Source organism: Ranitomeya imitator, chromosome 4, assembly GCF_032444005.1.
Source record: "Ranitomeya imitator isolate aRanImi1 chromosome 4, aRanImi1.pri, whole genome shotgun sequence".
Lineage (NCBI taxonomy): Eukaryota > Metazoa > Chordata > Amphibia > Anura > Dendrobatidae > Ranitomeya > Ranitomeya imitator.
The window spans coordinates 574,966,097-574,989,717 of NC_091285.1; the positions used below are offsets into that span (position 1 = coordinate 574,966,097).

General features: G+C 43.4%; 1 protein-coding gene across 1 annotated transcript in view; it reads left to right on the forward strand.

Moving 5' to 3' along the window:
• The window catches only part of LOC138676769 (gonadotropin-releasing hormone II receptor-like), a 199,031-nt gene that overhangs the window by 161,363 nt on the left and 14,047 nt on the right, over nucleotides 1–23,621 (forward strand). Inside the window, exon 4 of the mRNA XM_069766354.1 lies at nucleotides 11,953–12,154. Within this exon, the coding sequence (XP_069622455.1) occupies nucleotides 11,953–12,154 (202 nt within the window). The remainder of the gene's footprint in view (nucleotides 1–11,952; nucleotides 12,155–23,621) is intronic.

Consider the following 23,621-nt stretch of genomic DNA (forward strand, 5'->3'; position numbering starts at 1 on the left):
CATTTGGATTTTGGGAGCACAGTTTTTGCTGAATTTCTTTTGGCGGGTGAGGAACCATTTCGTTTTTCCAGAGCCTTTGTACTACCAGTAACGTGGAAGCGTCCTATATTTCAGTTAACAGATGACAGACCTGAGTGAGGATATGCTATTTTTGTGGATTGAGTTGAAACTTTTATTGGGAACAATTTACATAACGTTTGGGATCACATTTATCCGACGCTCTACGCTGAGCACTTACTTTGGGGTTTCCATCTAAATCTCTGAGTGACGTGATTCAGATGAAACCCCTGAGAGATGCATTCACTATAATGAGGCAGCAGATTTAATCTGGACTCTGTTTGGCCGCTGTTTAGCAGAGAAGGTTTTTTTTCTGTTTTTTCATAAGTGCATAAAACTGTGGCCGACAGCACTATTATGCAATCCTAAAAAGACGGACACCGCCGGATCACAGGTCAGACAGCGTCCACAGTCCCTCCATCTGCCTCACTATAGGGAATCTTCCACCAGATGTTCCGTCTAAATTACATATTTCAGAGATTTACATGGAAACCCCGATGCAAGCGCTCAGCGCAGAGCGCAGGATAAATGCAGAGTTTTGCAAACTTTGGGAGGCAAAATAAAAAAATTAACAGTAGGTGAAGAATTGGTTTTATTTATTTTTACGACGTTACTCGTGCGGTATAAGTGATTAGGTGACTTTAGTCTTTGGGTCGGTGTGATTACAGCAATACCAGATATATATATATATATCTACTGTATATATATATCAGGTTGTTATGTTTGGCGGCTGTCACACACTAAAAGATGCTTTTTGTTGTAAAAAATAGTTTTTGCATCACCACATTTTGAGAACTATAATTTTTCCATATTTAAGCCGACAGAGTCATGCTATGGCTTGTTTTTTGCGGCACGAGTTGATGTTTTTAATGGTACCATTTTTGGGCACATGACATTTTTTGATAGCTTTGTTTGGGGGGGGCGGTTATTCCATTCAGTGTGTGGTGAAATGGATAAGGCAGTTTTATTCTTTGGTACACTTCGATTACAGCGATACCTCATTTATATTGTTTTCTTATGTTTTGGCGCTTTTACACAATAAAAACTATTTTATAGAAAAAATAATTATTTTTGCATCGCTTTATTGTGAGACCTATAACTTTCTAATTTTGCTGTGGAACTATATTGCGGGACAAGATGTCATTTTCAGCTGTACCATGATTATTTATACTTCTTTTTTATGGTGTTTTATTCCACTTTTTGTTTGGTCGTATGATGATAAAGCATTGTTTTTTGCCTTGTTTTTAATTTCTTTATGGTGTTCAGTAAAGGTGTTAACTAATGGGACAGTTTTATAGGTCGGGTAGTTGCAGATCAGGCGATACCAAATATATGTACTTTTATTGTTTATATTTTTTTCTTTAAAATATTTAAAATATTTAAAGATGCAGCAGCATCCCTATGCTATGCAAACTGTCAGCTATGCACTGACAAATAAAGTTGTTGATCATGCCCTGCGCATGATCAGCAACTTCCATAGCAAAACTGCAGAAAAAAATACATGCATATAATTTTTCCTGTGGTTTTGCTACTGTATGTCTTTTGCTTATATTCAGTAGGTGATCCCGACTTATTTTCAGGTGTGCCCGCTGATACCTATTTACTTGATCAACAACTTTCCTAGCTCTGGTGACCCAGATGTCATCATGACGACATCCGGTCACCATGGCAACGACCGGGACCCCTCATGACGCCGTGGTTTCTCCGATCCAAGGGCAGAGGGACTGTCATCCCTCTGTTTGCTCCCGAAATGCTGTGAATGTGATCGATTTCAATCACAGCATTTAGGGGGTTAACGTGCTGGGAGTAGTGCGGGTCCGCTCCAGATACCCGGCAACAATCATGCTTGCACAGGTTGTGTGCACGCACGATCCCCGAGATGTGTCCATACCGCACAGATCAATAAGACCCAGGTCACAATGATGTATGGATACGTCTTGGGTGGAAAATAGGTTAAAGGGAACCTGTCACCAGGTTTTTACTACTCCACTTGAGGTCAGCAACGTGTAGGGCACAGACCCTGATTTTAGCGCCATATCACATAGTGGGCTGCTTGCTGTAGTTTTGATAAAATCTGTTTTATTTGATGCAGATCTCCCAATTCTCTTAATGCTGAGCTCTGTATAACCCGACCCACACCACTGAGTGGCAGCTTTCTGTGTATACAGTGCATCGATAGAAAGCTGCCAATCAGTGGCTGGGGCAAAGTTATACAGAGTTGATGAATATTAAGGAATATATGACAGCAGGTTTACTAATCCTCTAGTGATAAAATCACGGTTTTACTAGCAGGTGATTGTCTAAAACTACAGCAAGCTGCTTAGTAAATGACACATCCCTGGAATTAGGGTCTCTGTCTGCAGTCATATTGCTCTCCGGATAGGTGGAAAAAAACTGGTTACAAATTCTCTTTATTTAACCCCTTAGTGACAGAGCCAATTTGGTACTTAATGACCGAGCCAATTTTTGCAATTCTGACCACTGTCACTTTATGAGGTTATAACTCTGGAACGCTTCAACGGATCCCGCTGATTCTGAGACTGTTTTTTCGTGACATATTGTAATTCATGTTAGTGGTAACATTTCTTTGATATTACTTGCGATTATTTATGAAAAAAACGGAAATATGGCGAAAATTTTTAAAATTTTGCAATTTTCAAACTTTGTATTTTTATGCCCTTAAATCAGAGAGATATGTCACAAAAAATAGTTAATAAATAACATTTCCCACATGTCTACTTTACATCAGCACAATTTTGGAAACAAAATTTTTTTTGTTAGGGAGTTATAAGGGTTAAAAGTTGACCAGCAATTTCTCATTTTTACAACACCATTTTTTTTTAGGGACCACATCACATTTGAAGTCATTTTGAGGGGTCTATATGATAGAAAATAATGAAGTGTGACACCATTCTAAAAACTACACCCGTCAAGGTTCTCAAAACCACATTCAAGAAGTTTATTAACCCTTTACGTGCTTCACAGGAACTGAAACAATGTGGAAGGAAAAAATGAACATTTAACTTTTTTTTGCAAACATCTTAATTCAGAACCATTTTTTTCATTTTCACAAGTGTAAAAACAGAAATGTAACCATAAATTTTGTTATGCAATTTCTCCTGAATACGCCAATACCCCATATGTGGGGGTAAACCACTTTTTGGGCGCACCGCAGAACTTAGAAGTGAAGGAGCGCCGTTTGACTTTTTCAATGCAGAATTGGCTGGAATTGAGATCGGACGCCATGTCACGTTTAGAGAGCGCCTGATGTGCCTAAACAGTGGAAACTCCCCACAAGTGACACCATTTTGGAAACTAGACCCCTTAAGGAACTTATCTAGATGTGTGGTGAGCACTCTGAACCCCCAAGTGCTTCACAGAAGTTTATAACGTAGAGCCGTGAAAATAAAAAAATCGCTTTTGTTTACACAAAAATGATCTTTTCGCCCACAAATTCTTATTTTCACAAGGGTAACAGGAGAAATTAGACCACAAAAGTTGTTGTGCGATTTCTCCTGAATACGACAATACCCCATATGTGAGAGTAAACCACTGTTTGGGCGCACAGCAGAGCTTGGAAGTGAAGGACCGCCGTTTTACTTTTTCAATGTAGAATTGGCTGGAATTGAGATTGGACGCCATGTCGCATTTGGAGAGCCCCTGATGTGCCTAAACAGTGGAAACCCCCCACAAGTGACCCCATTTTGGAAACTAGACCCCTTAAGGAACTTATATAGATGTGTGGCGAGCACTTTGAACCCCCATGTGCTTCACAGAAGTTTATAACGTAGAGCCGTGAAAATAAAAAATATTTTTTCTTCCACAAAAAAGATTTTTTAGCCCCCAAGTTTTTATTTTCACAAGGGTAACAAGAGAAATTGGACCCCAAAAGTTGTTGTCCAATTTGTCCTGAGTATGCTGGTACCCCATATGTGGGGGTAAACCACTGTTTGGGCGCATGGCAGAGCTCAGAAGGAAGGAGCGCCGTTTTGGAATGCAGACTTTGATAGAATGGTCTGCGGGTATTATGTTGCGTTTGCAGAGCCCCTGATGTACCTAACCAGTAGAAACCCTCCACAAGTGACCCCATTTTGGAAACTAGACCCCCCAAGGAACTTATCTAGATGTGTGGTGAGAACTTTGAATGCCCAAGTGCTTCACAGAAGTTTAGAATGCAGAGTCGTGAAAATAAAAAAAAAATTTTTTTTCCACAAAAAAGATATTGTAGCCCCCAAGTTTTTATTTTAACAAGGGTAACAGGAGAAATTGGACTGCAATAGTTGTTGTCCAATTTATCCCGAGTACGCTGATGCACCATATGTGGGGGTAAACCACTGTTTGGGCGCACGGCAGAGCTCGGAAGGGAAGGAGCGCCTTTTTGGAATGCAGACTTTGATAGAATGGTCTGTGGTCATTATGTTGCGATTGCAGAGCCCCTGATGTACCTAAACTGTAGTAATCCCCCACAAGTGACCCCATTTTGGAAACTAGACCCCCCAAGGAACTTATTTAGATGTGTGGTGAGAACTTTGAATGCCCAAGTGCTTCACAGAAGTTTAGAATGCAGAGTCGTGAAAATAAAAAATATTTTTTTTTTTCACAAAAAAGATATTGTAGCCCCCAAGTTTTTATTTTCACAAGGGTAACAGGAGAAATTGGACCACTAAAGTTGTTGTCCAATTTATCCTGAGTATGCTGATGCCCCATATGTGGGGGTAACCCACTGTTTGGGCGCACGGCAGAGCTCAGAAGGGAGGGAGCACCATTTGACTTTTTGAGCGCAAAATTGGCTGTCGTGTTTGGGGACCCCCTGATGTACCTAAACAGTGGAAACCCCCCAATTCTAGCTCCAACCCTAACCCCAACACACCCCTAACCCTAATTCCAACCTGATCCATAATCCTAATCACTAACCCTAACCATAATCACAACCCTTACCCCAAAACAACCCTAATGCCAACCCTAACCATAACCCTAATCAAAATCCAAAATCCAACACACCCCTAATCCTAATCTCAACCCTAACCTCAAACCTAACCCTAATCCCAATACACCCCTAATCACAACCCTAACCTTAACCCTAATCCCAAACCTAACCCTAATCCCAAGCGTAACCCTAATGCCAACCTTAACCCTAATACCAACCCTAATCCAAACCCTAACCCTAATCCCAACTCTAACCCTAACTTTAGCCCCAACCCTAGCCCTAACTTTAGCCCCAACCCTAACCCTAGCCCTAAGGCTACTTTCACACTTGCGTCGTTTGGCATTCCGTCGCAATCCGTCGTTTTGGACAAGAAACGGATCCTGCAAATGTGCCCGCAGGATGCGTTTTTTGCCCATAGACTTGTATTGCCGACGGATCGTGACGGATGGCCACACGTCGCGTCCGTCGAGCACTGGATCAGTTGTGTTTTGGCGGACCGTCGGCACAAAAAAACGTTCAATGAAACGTTTTTTTGTATGTCGCATCCGCCATTTCTAACCGCGCATGCGTGGCCGTAACTCCGCCCCTCCTCCCCAGGACATAGATTGGGCAGCGGATGCGTTGAAAAACTACAGCTGCTGCCCACGTTGTGCACAATTTTCACAACGTGCGTCGGTATGTCGGGCCGACGCATTGCGACGTCCCCGTACCAACGTAAGTGTGAAAGAAGCCTAACCCTAAATTTAGCCCCAACCCTAGCCCTAACCCTAACCCTAGCCCTAACCCTAGCCCTAACCCTAGCCCTACCCCTAGCCCTAACCCTACCCCTAACCCTACCCCTAACCCTAGCCCTACCCCTAGCCCTAACCCTACCCCTAACCCTACCCCTAACCCTAACCCTAGCCCTAGCCCTACCCCTAACCCTACCCCTAACCCTAACCCTACCCCTAACCCTAGCCCTACCCCTAACCCTACCCCTAACCCTAACCCTACCCCTAACCCTACCCCTAACCCTACCCCTAACCCTACCCCTAACCCTAACCCTACCCCTAACCCTACCCCTACCCCTAGCCCTACCCCTAACCCTAACCCTACCCCTAACCCTACTTTTAGCCCCAACTGCTGTTCTCCTGCCGGCCGGCAGATGGAGACAGATGGCGGGCGCACTGCGCATGCGCCCGCCATTTTCTTCTGCTGGCGGCCAGGAGGAGCAGCAAGAGGATCCAGGGACACAGGTGAGTATGATAGGGTCCCCGAATCCCCCTATTTCTCTGTCCTCTGATGTGCGATCACATCAGAGGACAGAGAATTACACTTTACTTTTTTTTTTTTTTTTTGCGGTCGCCGGTAAACAGTTAATTACCGGCGATCGCAAAACAGGGGTCGGTAAAACCGACCCCGATCATGCTCTTTGGGGTCTCGGCTACCCCCGGCAGCCGAGACCCCAAAGATTCTCGCGGGGCCGGCCGGCGGGCGCACTGCGCATGCGCCCGCCATTTTGAAGATGGCGGCGCCCACCGGGAGACACGAGGAGCACCGGGGGAGCTAGGTAAGTATTGGGGGGCCACCTGGGACCCCTTTTCTCTGTCCTCCGATGTGCGATCACATCGGAGGACAGAGAAATTAAAAAGAGATCGCGTTTTTTTGTTTTGTTTTTTTTTTTGCGATCGCCGGTAAACGGGGGTGGGTAAAAACCCCCCGAATCATGTTCTCTGGGGTCTCGGGGCAGCCGAGACCCCGGAGAAAATCCGACTCTGGGGGACGCTATTCACTTTTTCCACAGCGCCGTTAATTAACGGCGCTGTGGTTTAAGTACCCTTAGCGGCCGCCGTTAAAAGGCGTATCGGCAGTCGCTAAGGGGTTAAAAAAGCTGTGATCACTTCAATTAACCAATATCCAATATTGCATATACAGAGATAAGAACGGCTTTCAGCACAGAAGATTAATAGCGTTTGTAAATAAAGCGATTCCAAAATATCTTAACTAGCAATTCCAAATTAGACTCGAACAAAGACGACCCAGGAAAACATACTCAGAAGGGAGGTAAGAACATTTCTAAAACAATCCACAGTGAGGAGATTGGAACAAAACAAAATCCTCTAAACTGCATGCTCGCAAACGCCAGAAGCCTGACAAACAAGATGGAAGAACTAGAAGCAGAAATATCTACAGGTAACTTTGACATAGTGGGAATAACCGAGACATGGTTAGATGAAAGCTATGACTGGGCAGTTAACTTACAGGGTTACAGTCTGTTTAGAAAGGATCGTAAAAATCGGAGAGGAGGAGGGGTTTGTCTCTATGTAAAGTCTTGTCTAAAGTCCACTTTAAGGGAGGATATTAGCGAAGGGAATGAGGATGTCGAGTCCATATGGGTTGAAATTCATGGAGGGAAAAATGGTAACAAAATTCTCATTGGGGTCTGTTACAAACCCCCAAATATAACAGAAAGCATGGAAAGTCTACTTCTAAAGCAGATAGATGAAGCTGCAACCCATAATGAGGTCCTGGTTATGGGGGACTTTAACTACCCGGATATTAACTGGGAAACAGAAACCTGTGAAACCCATAAAGGCAACAGGTTTCTGCTAATAACCAAGAAAAATTATCTTTCACAATTGGTGCAGAATCCAACCAGAGGAGCAGCACTTTTAGACCTAATACTATCTAATAGACCTGACAGAATAACAAATCTGCAGGTGGTTGGGCATTTAGGAAATAGCGACCACAATATTGTGCAGTTTCACCTGTCTTTCACTAGGGGGACTTGTCAGGGAGTCACAAAAACATTGAACTTTAGGAAGGCAAAGTTTGAACAGCTTAGAGATGCCCTTAATCTGGTAGACTGGGACAATATCCTCAGAAATGAGAATACAGATAATAAATGGGAAATGTTTAAGAACATCCTAAATAGGCAGTGTAAGCGGTTTATACCTTGTGGGAATAAAAGGACTAGAAATAGGAAAAACCCAATGTGGCTAAACAAAGAAGTAAGACAGGCAATTAACAGTAAAAAGAAAGCATTTGCACTACTAAAGCAGGATGGCACCATTGAAGCTCTAAAAAACTATAGGGAGAAAAATACTTTATCTAAAAAACTAATTAAAGCTGCCAAAAAGGAAACAGAGAAGCACATTGCTAAGGAGAGTAAAACTAATCCCAAACTGTTCTTCAACTATATCAATAGTAAAAGAATAAAAACTGAAAATGTAGGCCCCTTAAAAAATAGTGAGGAAAGAATGGTTGTAGATGACGAGGAAAAAGCTAACATATTAAACACCTTCTTCTCCACGGTATTCACGGTGGAAAATGAAATGCTAGGTGAAATCCCAAGAAACAATGAAAACCCTATATTAAGGGTCACCAATCTAACCCAAGAAGAGGTGCGAAACCGGCTAAATAAGATAAAAATAGATAAATCTCCGGGTCCGGATGGCATACACCCACGAGTACTAAGAGAACTAAGTAATGTAATAGATAAACCATTATTTCTTATTTTTAGTGACTCTATAGCGACAGGGTCTGTTCCGCAGGACTGGCGCATAGCAAATGTGGTGCCAATATTCAAAAAGGGCTCTAAAAGTGAACCTGGAAATTATAGGCCAGTAAGTCTAACCTCTATTGTTGGTAAAATATTTGAAGGGTTTCTGAGGGATGTTATTCTGGATTATCTCAATGAGAATAACTGTTTAACTCCATATCAGCATGGGTTTATGAGAAATCGCTCCTGTCAAACCAATCTAATCAGTTTTTATGAAGAGGTAAGCTATAGACTGGACCACGGTGAGTCATTGGACGTGGTATATCTCGATTTTTCCAAAGCGTTTGATACCGTGCCGCACAAGAGGTTGGTACACAAAATGAGAATGCTTGGTCTGGGGGAAAATGTGTGTAAATGGGTTAGTAACTGGCTTAGTGATAGAAAGCAGAGGGTGGTTATAAATGGTATAGTCTCTAACTGGGTCGCTGTGACCAGTGGGGTACCGCAGGGGTCAGTATTGGGACCTGTTCTCTTCAACATATTCATTAATGATCTGGTAGAAGGTTTACACAGTCGATATTTGCAGATGATACAAAACTATGTAAAGCAGTTAATACAAGAGAAGATAGTATTCTGCTACAGATGGATCTGGATAAGTTGGAAACTTGGGCTGAAAGGTGGCAGATGAGGTTTAACAATGATAAATGTAAGGTTATACACATGGGAAGAGGGAATCAATATCACCATTACACACTGAACGGGAAACCACTGGGTAAATCTGACAGGGAGAAGGACTTGGGGATCCTAGTTAATGATAAACTTACCTGGAGCAGCCAGTGCCAGGCAGCAGCTGCCAAGGCAAACCGGATCATGGGGTGCATTAAAAGAGGTCTGGATACAGATGATGAGAGCATTATACTGCCTCTGTACAAATCCCTAGTTAGACCGCACATGGAGTACTGTGTCCAGTTTTGGGCACCGGTGCTCAGGAAGGATATAATGGAACTAGAGAGAGTACAAAGGAGGGCAACAAAATTAATAAAGGGGATGGGAGAACTACAATACCCAGATAGATTAGCGAAATTAGGATTATTTAGTCTAGAAAAAAGACGACTGAGGGGCGATCTAATAACCATGTATAAGTATATAAGGGGACAATACAAATATCTCGCTGAGGATCTGTTTATACCAAGGAAGGTGACGGGCACAAGGGGGCATTCTTTGCGTCTGGAGGAGAGAAGGTTTTTCCACCAACATAGAAGAGGATTCTTTACTGTTAGGGCAGTGAGAATCTGGAATTGCTTGCCTGAGGAGGTGGTGATGGCGAACTCAGTCGAGGGGTTCAAGAGAGGCCTGGATGTCTTCCTGGAGCAGAACAATATTGTATCATACAATTATTAGGTTCTGTAGAAGGACGTAGATCTGGGTATTTATTATGATGGAATATAGGCTGAACTGGATGGACAAATGTCTTTTTTCGGCCTTACTAACTATGTAAATGATTCTGGACAATAATTGTTCTTAGTGGCACCGAGTCCTTACAGTCCTCCAGTCCTCCTACAGTCCAAAAATGAAGTTTTTGGTATTAAATATATTATCTAAACCACAGTTAAAAACTATTGGCTTGAACTACTGCAGTTCTTAAAATGTATTAATTATTCAACATGCTTAATGGTTTTAAGCCTCAAGGCATCAGCTGAGAAAATGTAATTTAATTACTTTAAATAAATAGTACAAAAATAACTGAACATTGTAATGCGAGAAAAACTGCATTATAGTTTTCCCCAGAGAGTGAACAGCGAATTGCATAAATTAATCATCATTATAAACTGTGCATTCCGACATTGAAGGTGTTGTCTGGTTTAGAACACAAATTTTCAATCACTGATTACAGAAGACGGAGTTAGAAAAATAAAGTACCCTGTATAAAATTCTATTCTAGTAAGCAGAGTGTAAAGTGGCTATAAAGAACATCACGTAAAGAGGACTGGTCTGTAAATGTATCATATTGATATACTATTGATGAAAATGGGATCCGTGTCAGGGTTATGTTCACAAAGTTCTTTGATCTGGTTTTAGGCAGGGATTCCTCACTAAAATCCACGTTAAAAAATTCAAAACTGCGAGTATGGAGCTTTTTTTATTTTATTGAAATGAGTTAATGTATCTACAGCGGATGTCTCATTTTTATCCTGCTCGAGTTAAAAAAAAAAGCATCATGGTAGATTTTCCAATCATATGTTTTTAAGCAGTTTTTGGCAAGGTTTTGAAACACAACAAAAACACACAACATTGATACATCCCAAATTATACTTTAAAAAGTGTAAAAAAAACTGTGGAAAATGCAACAAAAAGCTCATCAAGAACAGTGTCCTTACCAAAAACAAACACAAAAACCATGTATTTTATTAAGAAGTAATTGTTAGACACAGATGTTTCAGCCAGAAAAATCCACGTATAAAACTGAATATACCCTCAATGTTTCTTTCCCCTTGCAATGGCACTGCAGAGATATTCTTTGATTGGAACTTCCACAGATTATAGATGATTAATGGGGGTCCCACGAGTGGGACAACCTTTGTAAGTGCACTCTTCTAACAAATATGGATTGTCCAAATTTAAGAACTCTCCTAATTCCTCTATCCTCAACCATTTGTATATGCCTTTACAAACTGTCAGGCTGCTGCAGTGCAGTACAGTGCAACCTCCACCAGGGGGAGCTTGAGAGGAAAGTGAGACTGCACACACAGGACAGCAAAACAGACACCACCAAGTGGCGAGAGAGTGGTCAGACAAGCTGAGTCAAAAGCATGAGATAGCACGACAGTATAATAGGATTAGACAGACTGATAGTCAGAACATAGCCAGAGATCAGTAAACCAGAACGGGCAATATACAGTACAATAGGGACAAACAGCAACAAAGTAAATAACCAAGCCAGGAGATCAGAACCGGAGAATCAAGCAGACAAACAGACAGAGAAATCCTGGGAAAAGGGCAGACAGAGGGAGTTAACAGACACAGGACAAGTCAGGGTTCACAGCAGGGCAAATCAAGAGCCACCAGCAGGGTCAGGTTAACACACCCGAAGGCAGAACTATAGCTGACACTGCCAGCAAGATTCATGGGAGCTAAATAGCAAACCTGAACCCAGAATGAAGCAGAGCAAAGTTAACCCTTGACATGATCCTTCCAGAAAAAAGGGCAGACACTAATAAACCCTGGAACGGATCATGACACAAACCTTGTGAAACTAACCACCTAAAATGCGAAATATTGAATATATGGAAAATCTTAAAATATGATACATTGAAGATATAAATAAATGTGAAATATTGAAATGTGTGAAAAATTGTGAAATATTCTTTATAAATGCATTTGTTTTTAATCAAATAATATTGAAAAATTAAACATTTTAATAACTGATTTGCTGTTTTTCAGATGTAACAGATTTTGTATTCATCATGGTTTATTGTTGTCTCCTTAGCTGTTTCTCTTTCAACTGCAAACTGTTCCCGGAGCCAACTTTACACAGTGTGCCACGCATGGGAGCTTTGCGCACCGCTGGCAGGAAACAGCGTACAACATGTTCACATTTTGCACCCTATTTATCACTCCCCTGGGTGTCATGATTGTTTGTTACACCCGTATTCTTTGGGAAATTGGAAAGCAGATGAAACACAAAAAAGGTGAGACTCATTATTTCTTCGGGAAACCTCTCAACCACCATTAGGCCGGCATCACACTTGCGAGTTTTACGGACGTAAGAGCGCAGAAACTACGTCCGTAAAACTCGCAAAAAATACGGCACAATTATTCTCTATGCCCCTGCTCCTATCTGCCGTATTTTACTGATCAGTATTATACGGCTTTCTACAGCCGTTGAAAATCGCAGCATGCTGCGTTTGTCACCGTATTGCGCAAATAAAACGCCAATGAAAGTCTATGGAAGCCCCAAAAATATGGATTACACACGGACCAGCAGTGTGACTTGCGAGAAATACGCAGCGCTGTTACAGAGAAAAGCCGGTAATTCAGTGCGGTGTACAGTAAGATCACACTGACAGCTTACAGTAGAATAGGTAGAATAAATATGTACACATAGAATAGGTATATATATATATATATATATATATATATATATATGCATATATATATGTCAGTGAGACACATATATGTATATATATTCTTACTTCATACAGCCGCGATATAGCAAAAAGCCGGTAATTCAATTACCGGCTTTTGCTTTCTCCTTCCTAAAACCCGACATGATATGAGACATGGTTTACATACAGTAAACCATCTCATATCACCATTTTTTTTGCATAATCCACACTACTAATGTTAGTAGTGTGTATCTGCAAAATTTGGCCATTCTAGCTCTTAAAATAAAGGGTTAAATGGCGGAAAAAATTGGCATGGGCTCCCGCGCAATTTTCTCCGCCAGAGTAGTAAAGCCAGTGACTGAGGGCAGATATTAATAGCCTGGAGAGGGTCCATGGTTATTGGCCCCCCCCTGGCTAAAAACACCTGCCCCCAGCCACCCCAGAAAAGGCACATCTGGAAGATGCGCCTATTCTGGCACTTGGCCACTCTCTTCCCATTCCCGTGTAGCGGTGGGATATGGGGTAATGAAAGGTTAATGCCACCTTGCTATTGTAAGGTGACATTAAGCCTAATTAATAATGAAATAAAACCAAAGGTTGTTGTAATATTTTATTTAACGCCCAATCCAATCACTGAAGACCCTCGTTCTGTGAAAGAAAAAACATAATAGCCCACGCCAATTTTTTCCGCCATTTAACCCTTTATTTTAAGAGCTAGAATGGCCAAATTTTGCAGATACACACTACTAACATTAGTAGTGTGGATTATGCAAAAAAAATGGTGATATGAGATGGTTTACTGTATGTAAACCAGGTCTCATATCATGTCGGGTTTAGGAAGGAGAAAGCAAAAGCCGGTAATTGAATTACCGGCTTTTTGCTATCTCGCGCTGTATGAAGGAATAATATATATATATATATATATATGTGTCTACTGACATATATATATATATAGACAGTATATATGTTTTTATTTTTTTTTTAACACATGGATCCCTTGTATAGGCGTATGTCGGTTTGGCAAGCCTGCGATAAAAACACGCAGTACGGCTGCCATACGGATTACATACGGAGGATGCCATGCGCAAAAAACGGTGACACACCCTGCCTACGGAGGAGCTACGGACCACTATTTTCGGGACTTTTCAGCGTATTACGGACGTAATATACGGACCGTATTTGCATACGCTGAGTGTGACGCCGGCCTTATTCTTTCTTCGCTAAATTATCTCCTGATTGAAATTTTTGGGTCCCATGGAAGTTTGAAGGTCCAACTAAATGATATTCTTATGCAAAGATTATTTAGATCCATTCAGAAGGAAATAAAACTACTCACCTGCTGCATGAGACAGAAGAGACATATGGACACAAGGGGTCATGTGGTAACACTTGAACCTGGACTCCTTTTTAAGAAAAGAAAACCATCATTGTAAATGGCACATGCTAAATGGCAGCCATGTCCCTAATTTTGACTGGGGCGCAGGAGCTTCCAGTTAGAAATCTACACAAATTATTAGCTACGTATAAAAGTCAGTGTTATACAGAAAGGGGGAAACATTGTAAAGATCAAAATAAGCTCTCCATTATGGTTTTAAGCATTGACATGGTGGATAGAAAGGTCTGCGGTTTGTTTCCCCCTCAACAACCTTTCACGAACTTTTGGGCCAGTTCTTCACTACTTGCTTACTAATAATGCAATTACAATGCAATCACTTTGGAGAGAGGGGTCCTGTGCAGGTTCTTGCCACCCAGTCCAGATGACACACAAGATGAAAAGTTTGATTGCTGAGCAGCTATGGGCACATTTTAAATTGACTCTTCCCCTGGAAATATGGAGTGCTTCCCACCTCTCCAGTCTCCAGTCTGTTTGAGTTCTTCAATAGGCTAGGGAAGAAGCAGTAGTTTGACTCTAGCAAGCCCTCAGTTAATTAATAATTAACACGGTGTAATATGATTTGTTTGACCCTAACATTATGTTTGACTTTTCTCAATGAGAGTCTATTTTAATATTCAAATATCCTCTTCAGAGAGGACAAAAAACTCTAATTACACCTAATGGGGATAGCAATCCTAAAAGTCAATATTGAACCTTTAACCCCTTCAAGACCCAGCCTATTTTGACCTTAAAGACCTTGCCGTTTTTTGCAATTCTGACCAGTGTCCCTTTATGAGGTAATAACTCAGGAACGCTTCAACGGATCCTAGCGGTTCTGAGATTGTTTTTTCGTGACATATTGGGCTTCATGTTAGTGGTAAATTTAGGTCAATAAATTCTGCATTTATTTGTGATAAACACGGAAATTTGGCGAAAATTTTGAAAATTTCGCAATTTTCACATTTTGAATTTTTATTCTGTTAAACCAGAGAGATATGTGACACAAAATAGTTAATAAATAACATTTCCCACATGTTTACTTTACATCAGCACAATTTTGGAAACAAAATTTTTTTTTGTTAGGAAGTTATAAGGGTTAAAATTTGACCAGCGATTTGTCATTTTTACAACGAAATTTACAAAACCATTTTTTTTAGGGACCACCTCACATTTGAAGTCAGTTTGAGGGGTCTATATGGCTGAAAATACCCAAAAGTGACACCATTCTAAAAACTGCACCCCTCAAGGTACTCAAAACCACATTCAAGAAGTTTATTAACCCTTCAGGTGCTTCACAGCAGCAGAAGCAACATGGAAGGAAAAAATGAACATTTAACTTTTTAGTCACAAAAATTATCTTTTAGCAACAATTTTTTTATTTTCCCAATGGTAAAAGGAGAAACTGAACCACGAAAGTTGTTGTCCAATTTGTCCTGAGTACGCTGATACCTCATATGTGGGGGTAAACCACTGTTTGGGCGCACGGCAGGGCTTGGAAGGGAAGGAGCGCCATTTGACTTTTTGAATCAAAAATTGGCTCCACTCTTTAGCGGACACCATGTCACGTTTGGAGAGCCCCCGTGTGCCTAAAAATTGGAGCTCCCCCACAAGTGACCCCATTTTGGAAACTAGACGCCCCAAGGAACTTATCTAGATGCATAGTGAGCACTTTGAACCCCCAGGTGCTTCACAAATTGATCCGTAAAAATGAAAAAGTACTTTTTTTTCACAAAAAAATTCTTTTAGCCTCAATTTTTTCATTTTCACATGGGCAACAGGATAAAATGGATCCTAAAATGTGTTGGGCAATTTCTCCTGAGTACACCAATACCTCACATGTGGGGGTAAACCACTGTTTGGGCACATGGTAAGGCTCGGAAGGGAAGGAGCGCCATTTGACTTTTTGAATGAAAAATTATTTCCATCGTTAGCGGACACCATGTCGCGTTTGGATAGCTCCTGTGTGCCTAAACATTGGCGCTCCCCCACAAGTGACCCCATTTTGGAAACTAGACCCCCCAAGGAACTTATTTAGATGCCTAGTGAGCACTTTAAACCCTCAGGTGCTTCACAAATTGATCTGTAAAAATGAAAAAGTACTTTTTTTTCACAAAAAAACTATTTTCGCCTCAATTTTTTCATTTTCACATGGGCAGTAGGATAAAATGGATCATAAAATTTGTTGGGCAATTTCTCCCGAGTACGCCGATACCTCATATGTGGGGGTAAACCACTGTTTGGGCACACGGCAGGGCTCGGAAGGGAAGGCGCGCCATTTGACTTTTTGAATGGAAAATTAGCTCCAATTGTTAGCGGACACCATGTCGCGTTTGGAGAGCCCCCTGTGTGCCTAAACATTGGAGCTCCCCCACAAGTGACCCCATTTTGGAAACTAGACCCCCCAAGGAACTTATCTAGATGCATATTGAGCACTTTAAACCCCCAGGTGCTTCACAGAAGTTTATAACGCAGAGCCATGAAAATAAAAAATAATTTTTCTTTCCTCAAAAATTATTTTTTAGCCTGGAATTTCCTATTTTGCCAAGGATAATGGGAGAAATTGGACCCCAAATATTGTTGTCCAGTTTGTCCTGAGTGCGCTGATACCCCATATGTGGGGGTAAACCACTGTTTGGGCGCACGGCAGGGCTCGGAAGGGATGGCACGCCATTTGGCTTTTTAAATGGAAAATTAGCTCCAATCATTAGCGGACACCATGTCACGTTTGGAGAGCCCCTGTGTGCTTAAACATTGGAGATCCCCCAGAAATGACACCATTTTGGAAACTAGACCCCCAAAGGAACTAATCTAGATGTGTGGTGAGGACTTTGAACCCCCAAGTGCTTCACAGAAGTTTATAACGCAGAGCCATGAAAATAAAAAAAAAAATTATTTTCTCAAAAATGATCTTTTAGCCTGCAATTTTTTATTTTCCCAAGGGTAACAGGAGAAATTTGACCCCAAAAGTTGTTGTCCAGTTTCTCCTGAGTACGCTGATACCCCATATGTGGGGGTAAATCACTGTTTGGGCACATGCCGGGGCTCGGAAGTGAAGTAGTGACGTTTTGAAATGCAGACTTTGATGGAATGCTCTGTGGGCGTCACGTTGCGTTTGCAGAGCCCCTGATGTGGCTTAACAGTAGAAACCCCCCACAAGTGACCCCATTTTGGAAACTAGACCCCCAAAGGAACTTATCTAGATGTGTGGTGAGCACTTTGAACCCCCAAGTGCTTCATAGAAGTTTATAATGCAGAGCAGTGAAAATAATAAATACGTTTTCTTTCCTCAAAAATAATTATTTAGCCCAGAATTTTTTAATTTTCCCAAGGGTAACAGGAGAAATTTGACCCCAAAAGTTGTTGTCCAGTTTCTCCTGAGTACGGTGATACCCCATATGTGGGGGTAAACTACTGTTTGGGCACATGCCGGGGCTTGGAATTGAAGTAGTGACGTTTTGAAATGCAGACTTTGATGGAATGCTCTGGGGGCGTCACGTTGCGTTTGCAGAGCCCCTGATGTGCCTAAACAGTAGAAACCCCCCACAAGTGACCCCATTTTGGAAACTAGACCCTGAAAGGAACTTATCTAGATGTGTGGTGAGCACTTTGAACCCCCAAGTGCTTCATAGAAGTTTATAATGCAGAGCCGTGAAAATAATAAATACGTTTTCTTTCCTCAAAAATAATTATTTAGCCCAGAATTTTTTATTTTCCCAAGGGTTACAGGAGAAATTGGACCCCAAAAGTTGTTGTCCAGTTTCTCCTGAGTACGCTGATACCCCATATGTGGGGGTAAACCACTGTTTGGGCACACGTCGGGGCTCAGAAGGGAAGTAGTGACTTTTGAAATGCAGACTTTGATGGAATGGTCTGCGGGTGTCACGTTGCGTTTGCAGAGCCCCTGGTGTGCCTAAACAGTAGAGACCCCCCACAAGTGACCCCATTTTAGAAACTAGACCCCCCAAGGAACTTATCTAGATATGTGGTGAGCACTTTGAACCCCCAAGTGCTTCACAGACGTTTACAACGCAGAGCCGTGAAAATAAAAAATCATTTTTCTTTCCTCAAAAATTATGTTTTAGCAAGCATTTTTTTAGATTCACAAGGGTAACAGGAGAAATTGGACCCCAGTAATTGTTGCGCAGTTTGTCCTGAGTATGCTGGTACCCCATATGTGGGGGTAAACCACTGTTTGGGCACACGTCAGGGCTCGGAAGTGAGGGAGCACCATTTGACTTTTTGAATACGAGATTGGCTGGAATCAATGGTGGCGCCATGTTGCGTTTGGAGACCCCTGATGTGCCTAAACAGTGGTAACCCCTCAATTCTAACTCCAACACTAACCCCAACACACCCCTAACCCTAATCCCAACTGTAGCCATAATCCTAATCACAACCCTAACCCCAACACACCCCTAACCACAACACTAACCCCAACACACCCCTAACCCTAACCACAACCCTAATTCCAACCCTAACCCTAAGGCTATGTGCCCACGTTGCGGATTCGTGTGAGATATTTCCGCACCATTTTTGAAAAATCTGCGGGTAAAAGGCACTGTGTTTTACCTGCGGATTTTCCGCGGATTTCCAGTGTTTTTTGTGCGGATTTCACCTGCGGATTCCTATTGAGGAACAGGTGTAAAACGCTGCGGAATCCGCACAAAGAATTGACATGCTGCGGAAAATACAACGCAGCGTTCCCGCGCGGTATTTTCCGCACCATGGGCACAGCGGATTTGGTTTTTCATATGTTTACATGGTACTGTAAACCTGATGGAACACTGCTGCGAATCCGCAGCCAAATCCGCACCGTGTGCACATAGCCTAATTCTAAAGGTATGTGCACACGCTGCGGATCCGCAGCAGTTTCCCATGAGTGTACAGTTCAATGTAAACCTATGGGAAACAAAAATCGCTGTACACATGCTGCGGAAAAACTGCACGGAAACGCAGCGGTTTACATTCCGCAGCATGTCACTTCTTTGTGCGGATTCCGCAGCGGTTTTACAACTGCTCCAATAGAAAATCGCAATTGTAAAACCGCAGTGAAATGCGCAGAAAAAAACGCGGTAAATCCGCCATAAATCCGCAGCGGTTTAGCACTGCGGATTTATCAAATCCGCAGCGGAAAAATCCGCAGAGGACCAGAATACGTGTGCACATTCCTAACCCTAACCCTAGCCCTAACCCTAGCCCTAACCCTAGCCCTACCCCTACCCCTAACCCTACCCCTAACCCTACCCCTACCCCTAACCCTAACCCTACCCCTACCCCTAGCCCTAACCTTAACCCTAACCCTACCCCTAACCCTAACCCTACCCCTAACCCTAACCCTATTCTAACATTAGTGGAAAAAAAAAAATTTCTTTATTTTTTTATTGTCCCTACCTATGGGGGTGACAAAGGGGGGGGGGGGGTCATTTATTATTTTTTTTATTTTGATCACTGAGATAGATTATATCTCAGTGATCAAAATGCACTTTGGAACGAATCTGCCAGCCGGCAGATTCGGCGGGCGCACTGCGCATGCGCCCGCCATTTTGGAAGATGGCGGCGCCCGGGAGAAGACGGACGGGACCACGGCTGGATCGGTAAGTATGATAGGGTGGGGGGGGACCACGGGGGGGGGGATCGGAGCACGGGGGGGGGAATCGGAGCGCGGGAGGGGTGGAACGGAGCGGGGGGGCGTGGAACGGAGCACGGGGGGGCTGGAATGGAGCACGGGGGGGTGGAACGGAGCACGGGGGGGTGGATCGGAGTGCAGGGGGGGTGATTGGAGCACGGGGGGGTGATTGGAGCACGGGGGAGCGGACACGAGCACGGGGGGGAGCGGAGCACTGGACGGAGGGGAGCCGGAGCAGTGTACCGGCCAGATCGGGGGGGTGGGGGGGCGATCGGAGGGGTGGGGTGGGGGCACACTAGTATTTCCAGCCATGGCCGATAATATTTCAGCATCGGCCATGGCTGGATTGTAATATTTCACCCGTTATAATGGGTGAAATATTACAAATCGCTCTGATTGGCAGTTTCACTTTCAACAGCCAATCAGAGCGATCGTAGCCACGAGGGGGTGAAGCCACCCCCCCTGGGCTAAACTACCACTCCCCCTGTCCCTGCAGATCGGGTGAAATGGGAGTTAACCCTTTCACCCGATCTGCAGGGACGCGATATTTCCATGACGCCGCATAGGCGTCATGGGTCGGAATGGCACCGACTTTCATGACGCCTACGTGGCGTCAAAGGTCGGGAAGGGGTTAAAGGGAATCTATCACCCCAAAAATTCGCTTAAGGTACCGTTACACTAAACGACTTACCAACGATCGCGACCAGCGATACGACCTGGCTGTGATCGTTGGTAAGTCGTTGTGTGGTCGCTGGGGAGCTGTCACACAGACAGCTCTCTCCAGCGACCAACGATCTGGGGAACGACTTTGGCATCGTTGAAACTGTCTTCAACGATGCCGAAGTCCCCGGGTAACCAGGGTAAACATTGGGTTACTAAGTGCAGGGCCGCACTTAGTAACCTGATATTTATCCTGGTTACCATTGTAAAAGTAAAAAAACAAAAAACACTACATACTTACATTCCGATGTCTGTCACGTCCCCCGCCGTCAGCTTCACGCACTGACTGTGTCAGCGCCGGCCGCAAAGCAGTGCACAGGGTAAATATCGGGTTACTAAGCGCGGCCCTGCGCTTAGTAACCCGATATTTACCCTGGTTACAGGTGAACACATCGCTGGATCGGTATCACACACGCCGATCCAGCGATGACAGCGGGGATCGCCCCTGGGTGAGTATAATCTAACTCGTTTTTCTTATCTTTCAGGGTACATCGGGGGCTTATCTACAGCATAACGGAATGCTGTAGATAAGCCCCTGATGCTGGTGGCCTTAGCTTATAAGCAAATTTTGGTGTGACAGACTCCCTTTAATGAGACACGCCACATGATTTTGGATTAAACGGCAAACCAGCCACTCCATTTGTGGGCTTGTTTTTAGTGTGTTTGCCTGTCATCAGTGCAAAACAGGATGTCTGGCGCAGCGAGATGAGAGGTCTCAAACAGTGGTTGTAGGGAGGAAGTTTTTCCTTCTGGAGAGTGCCAAGCCAATGTAAGGTGGCTTATAGGAAATGCAATGCTCCTGTAGGAATTTAAATATGCCTGAAACACCTGTCCACAAATGTAGTGTTAGGTTTGGCTTTTATCTTTAGTTCTGTTGCAAAGCTTGTTAAATATTGATTTTTAATATTACTACACCAATCAGTGGGACTGCAGTTCTAGTCCTCTTCCTCTCTGAAGAAGATATTTGCATATTTAAATTCCCAGAACAGCATGGCATGGCCTAAAAGTCTGCTTACACTGTCCCCTGTCAGAGGCCTCTCACTTAGCCATGTCAGACGTCCTGCTTTGCACTGATCAGGGCAAATACTCTGAAACATGTATTTGCAAATGGATTTTCTGGTTTGGCTTATTATTTTAAGTCATTTTGCATGGCTCAATAAAGGATAATAAACAGGAAAACACCTGAAGCTATGGGGCAACATATTAGTATAATGTATCTAGAGTATATAAAGATAGCCCATAGTATATTATCGGACATGTACGGACACACTGAAGTCCATAGAACAAACACCACAAGAAAAAATCAGTGTAAAAACGTCCAGAAGCTAGTATTAAGGTCAGATACAAAAGTTTATTAAATATACACATAAAGACCTACAGACAGGACAGATGATAAAAGGGTGACAGATCTTCCCACATAAAAGATAGGCGGAAGGGCCGTATGTGGAACAACCTGGGAGACAGCACATAATCATACATGTAAATACAAGCAGGACATCCTGCACCGTGGCCGTGTCTCACATAACATACCTGTAAATACAGCAGGGTCACACACAGGCACTCCCGCCCTCCCCAACGCGCGTTTCGGAAGTGCAGAACTTCCTTCCTCAGGGGGCATACGTATAGAAACTGAGCCACCATTAAATAGAAACCAGGGCCGTAAGTGTACGCCGGCCGGCACAGGAGACGCCGCCCACCCTGAAGCGCCGCACTAAACCGCCGACGTCAGGGCACCAGGAACCCCACGTGACCAAGACGTCAGGCAGCAGGCGGAGCCACTGGGCGGAACAAGGCGGGACCCAGCCGCACAGAAGCACAGCCGCGGCCATATTGGTAAGGGGCATAAGCCCACTATATACAGCGCTGGAACCGGGCAAAATGCACACACAACAGGCTCACTAGTGAGCAGCCACCAAAGGGGACGCACCCCACATATGCCGGCACCCCCACAGACCGCAGACGCCGGGACGCATGGGGCCCCATGCGACCATTACATCAAACGGCCGGCGGAGCCCGCACACCCAGGGAGCAGTACCCCACAAGCGGCACCCACAGCAAGACACCTGTAAACATATCTACGACTACTTACAACGCAAAAGAATACGTAGTTCAAATAACGGGTAAATACCACAGAGGAATATACATAGTGTACACAGATATCCAGCAATATGTAACAGTACAAGAAGATGTGATATGACAATAAAGAGAGGTAACCACACTGCTGCAACATATCATGAACATACATCATATATAATATAATATATTATACATAAGCTAATAGTATAGCTGATAACATAATAGATAAACTCCATGTAGGTAACAGCATATGACGTCCACAGCCAGAATAACATAGTAGATAAAAGCCATATAGATAACAGCATATGACGTCCACAGCCAGAATTAAATGTCAAGTCCACATCATGATTAGATTCAGCGCGCAGAAGAACACGGGTGGAGAACTGGATAGCTCACTTTCACACGGTGCATAACGCACACACGATGGATATAATAGTGTCACTAGAAAACAGAAAAAAATAGAATTAAAACCACATAAAAAAAATTAAAAATGCGGAGAAATCCGCACCCATCGATACTCATCACCCGGGGGACTCCAGAAATGGGGCAAACGAAAGGCACTCATTAAGGCCAAAAGGATGGACCGTATTCAGAGTCCAGATCCACCTCGTCTCCAGCCTCGCCAAACGCCCAGATAACGCACCACCCCTAATATTGATTTTTAGAGCATCGATACCACGTACCCTCAACAGGGTACTATCGCAATTATGCAGAGTTTTAAAATGCCGTGGTATCGTCTTAAGTGTGGATGCGTCCGCCTGGCGGGCCGCCGCCTGAATACCCAACACGTGCTCCCTCGTGCGGACCTTATGTTGGCGCGTTGTCAGTCCAACATAAATAAGGCCGCATGGGCACGTGGCATAATATATTACGTATCTTGTAGTACAAGTAATACGCTGCCTAATCTCAAATGACCTTGTGCCCTCGGAGTTGGAAAAACTGTTGCACTGGTCAATGTTGGGACAGGCGACGCACCCACCACACGGAACACATCCACCACTCCTTTTGAATCTATCTAAGAAGGTGGGTAACGGGCGTTCGGAGTAATGGCTGGAGACAAGGTGGTCCCTTAGATTTTTGGCCCATCTAAATGACATAGATGGTCTAGATGGCACAATTTTCTTCAAAACAGGGTCCACCCTAAGAATTGGCCAGGCCTGCTCCAGGATAGCACGTACCCTACCGGACTGCGAGCTGAATGTGGTGACAAACCTAGTTTGGTCATCCGTCCTAGATCTCCCACTCTCACCTCC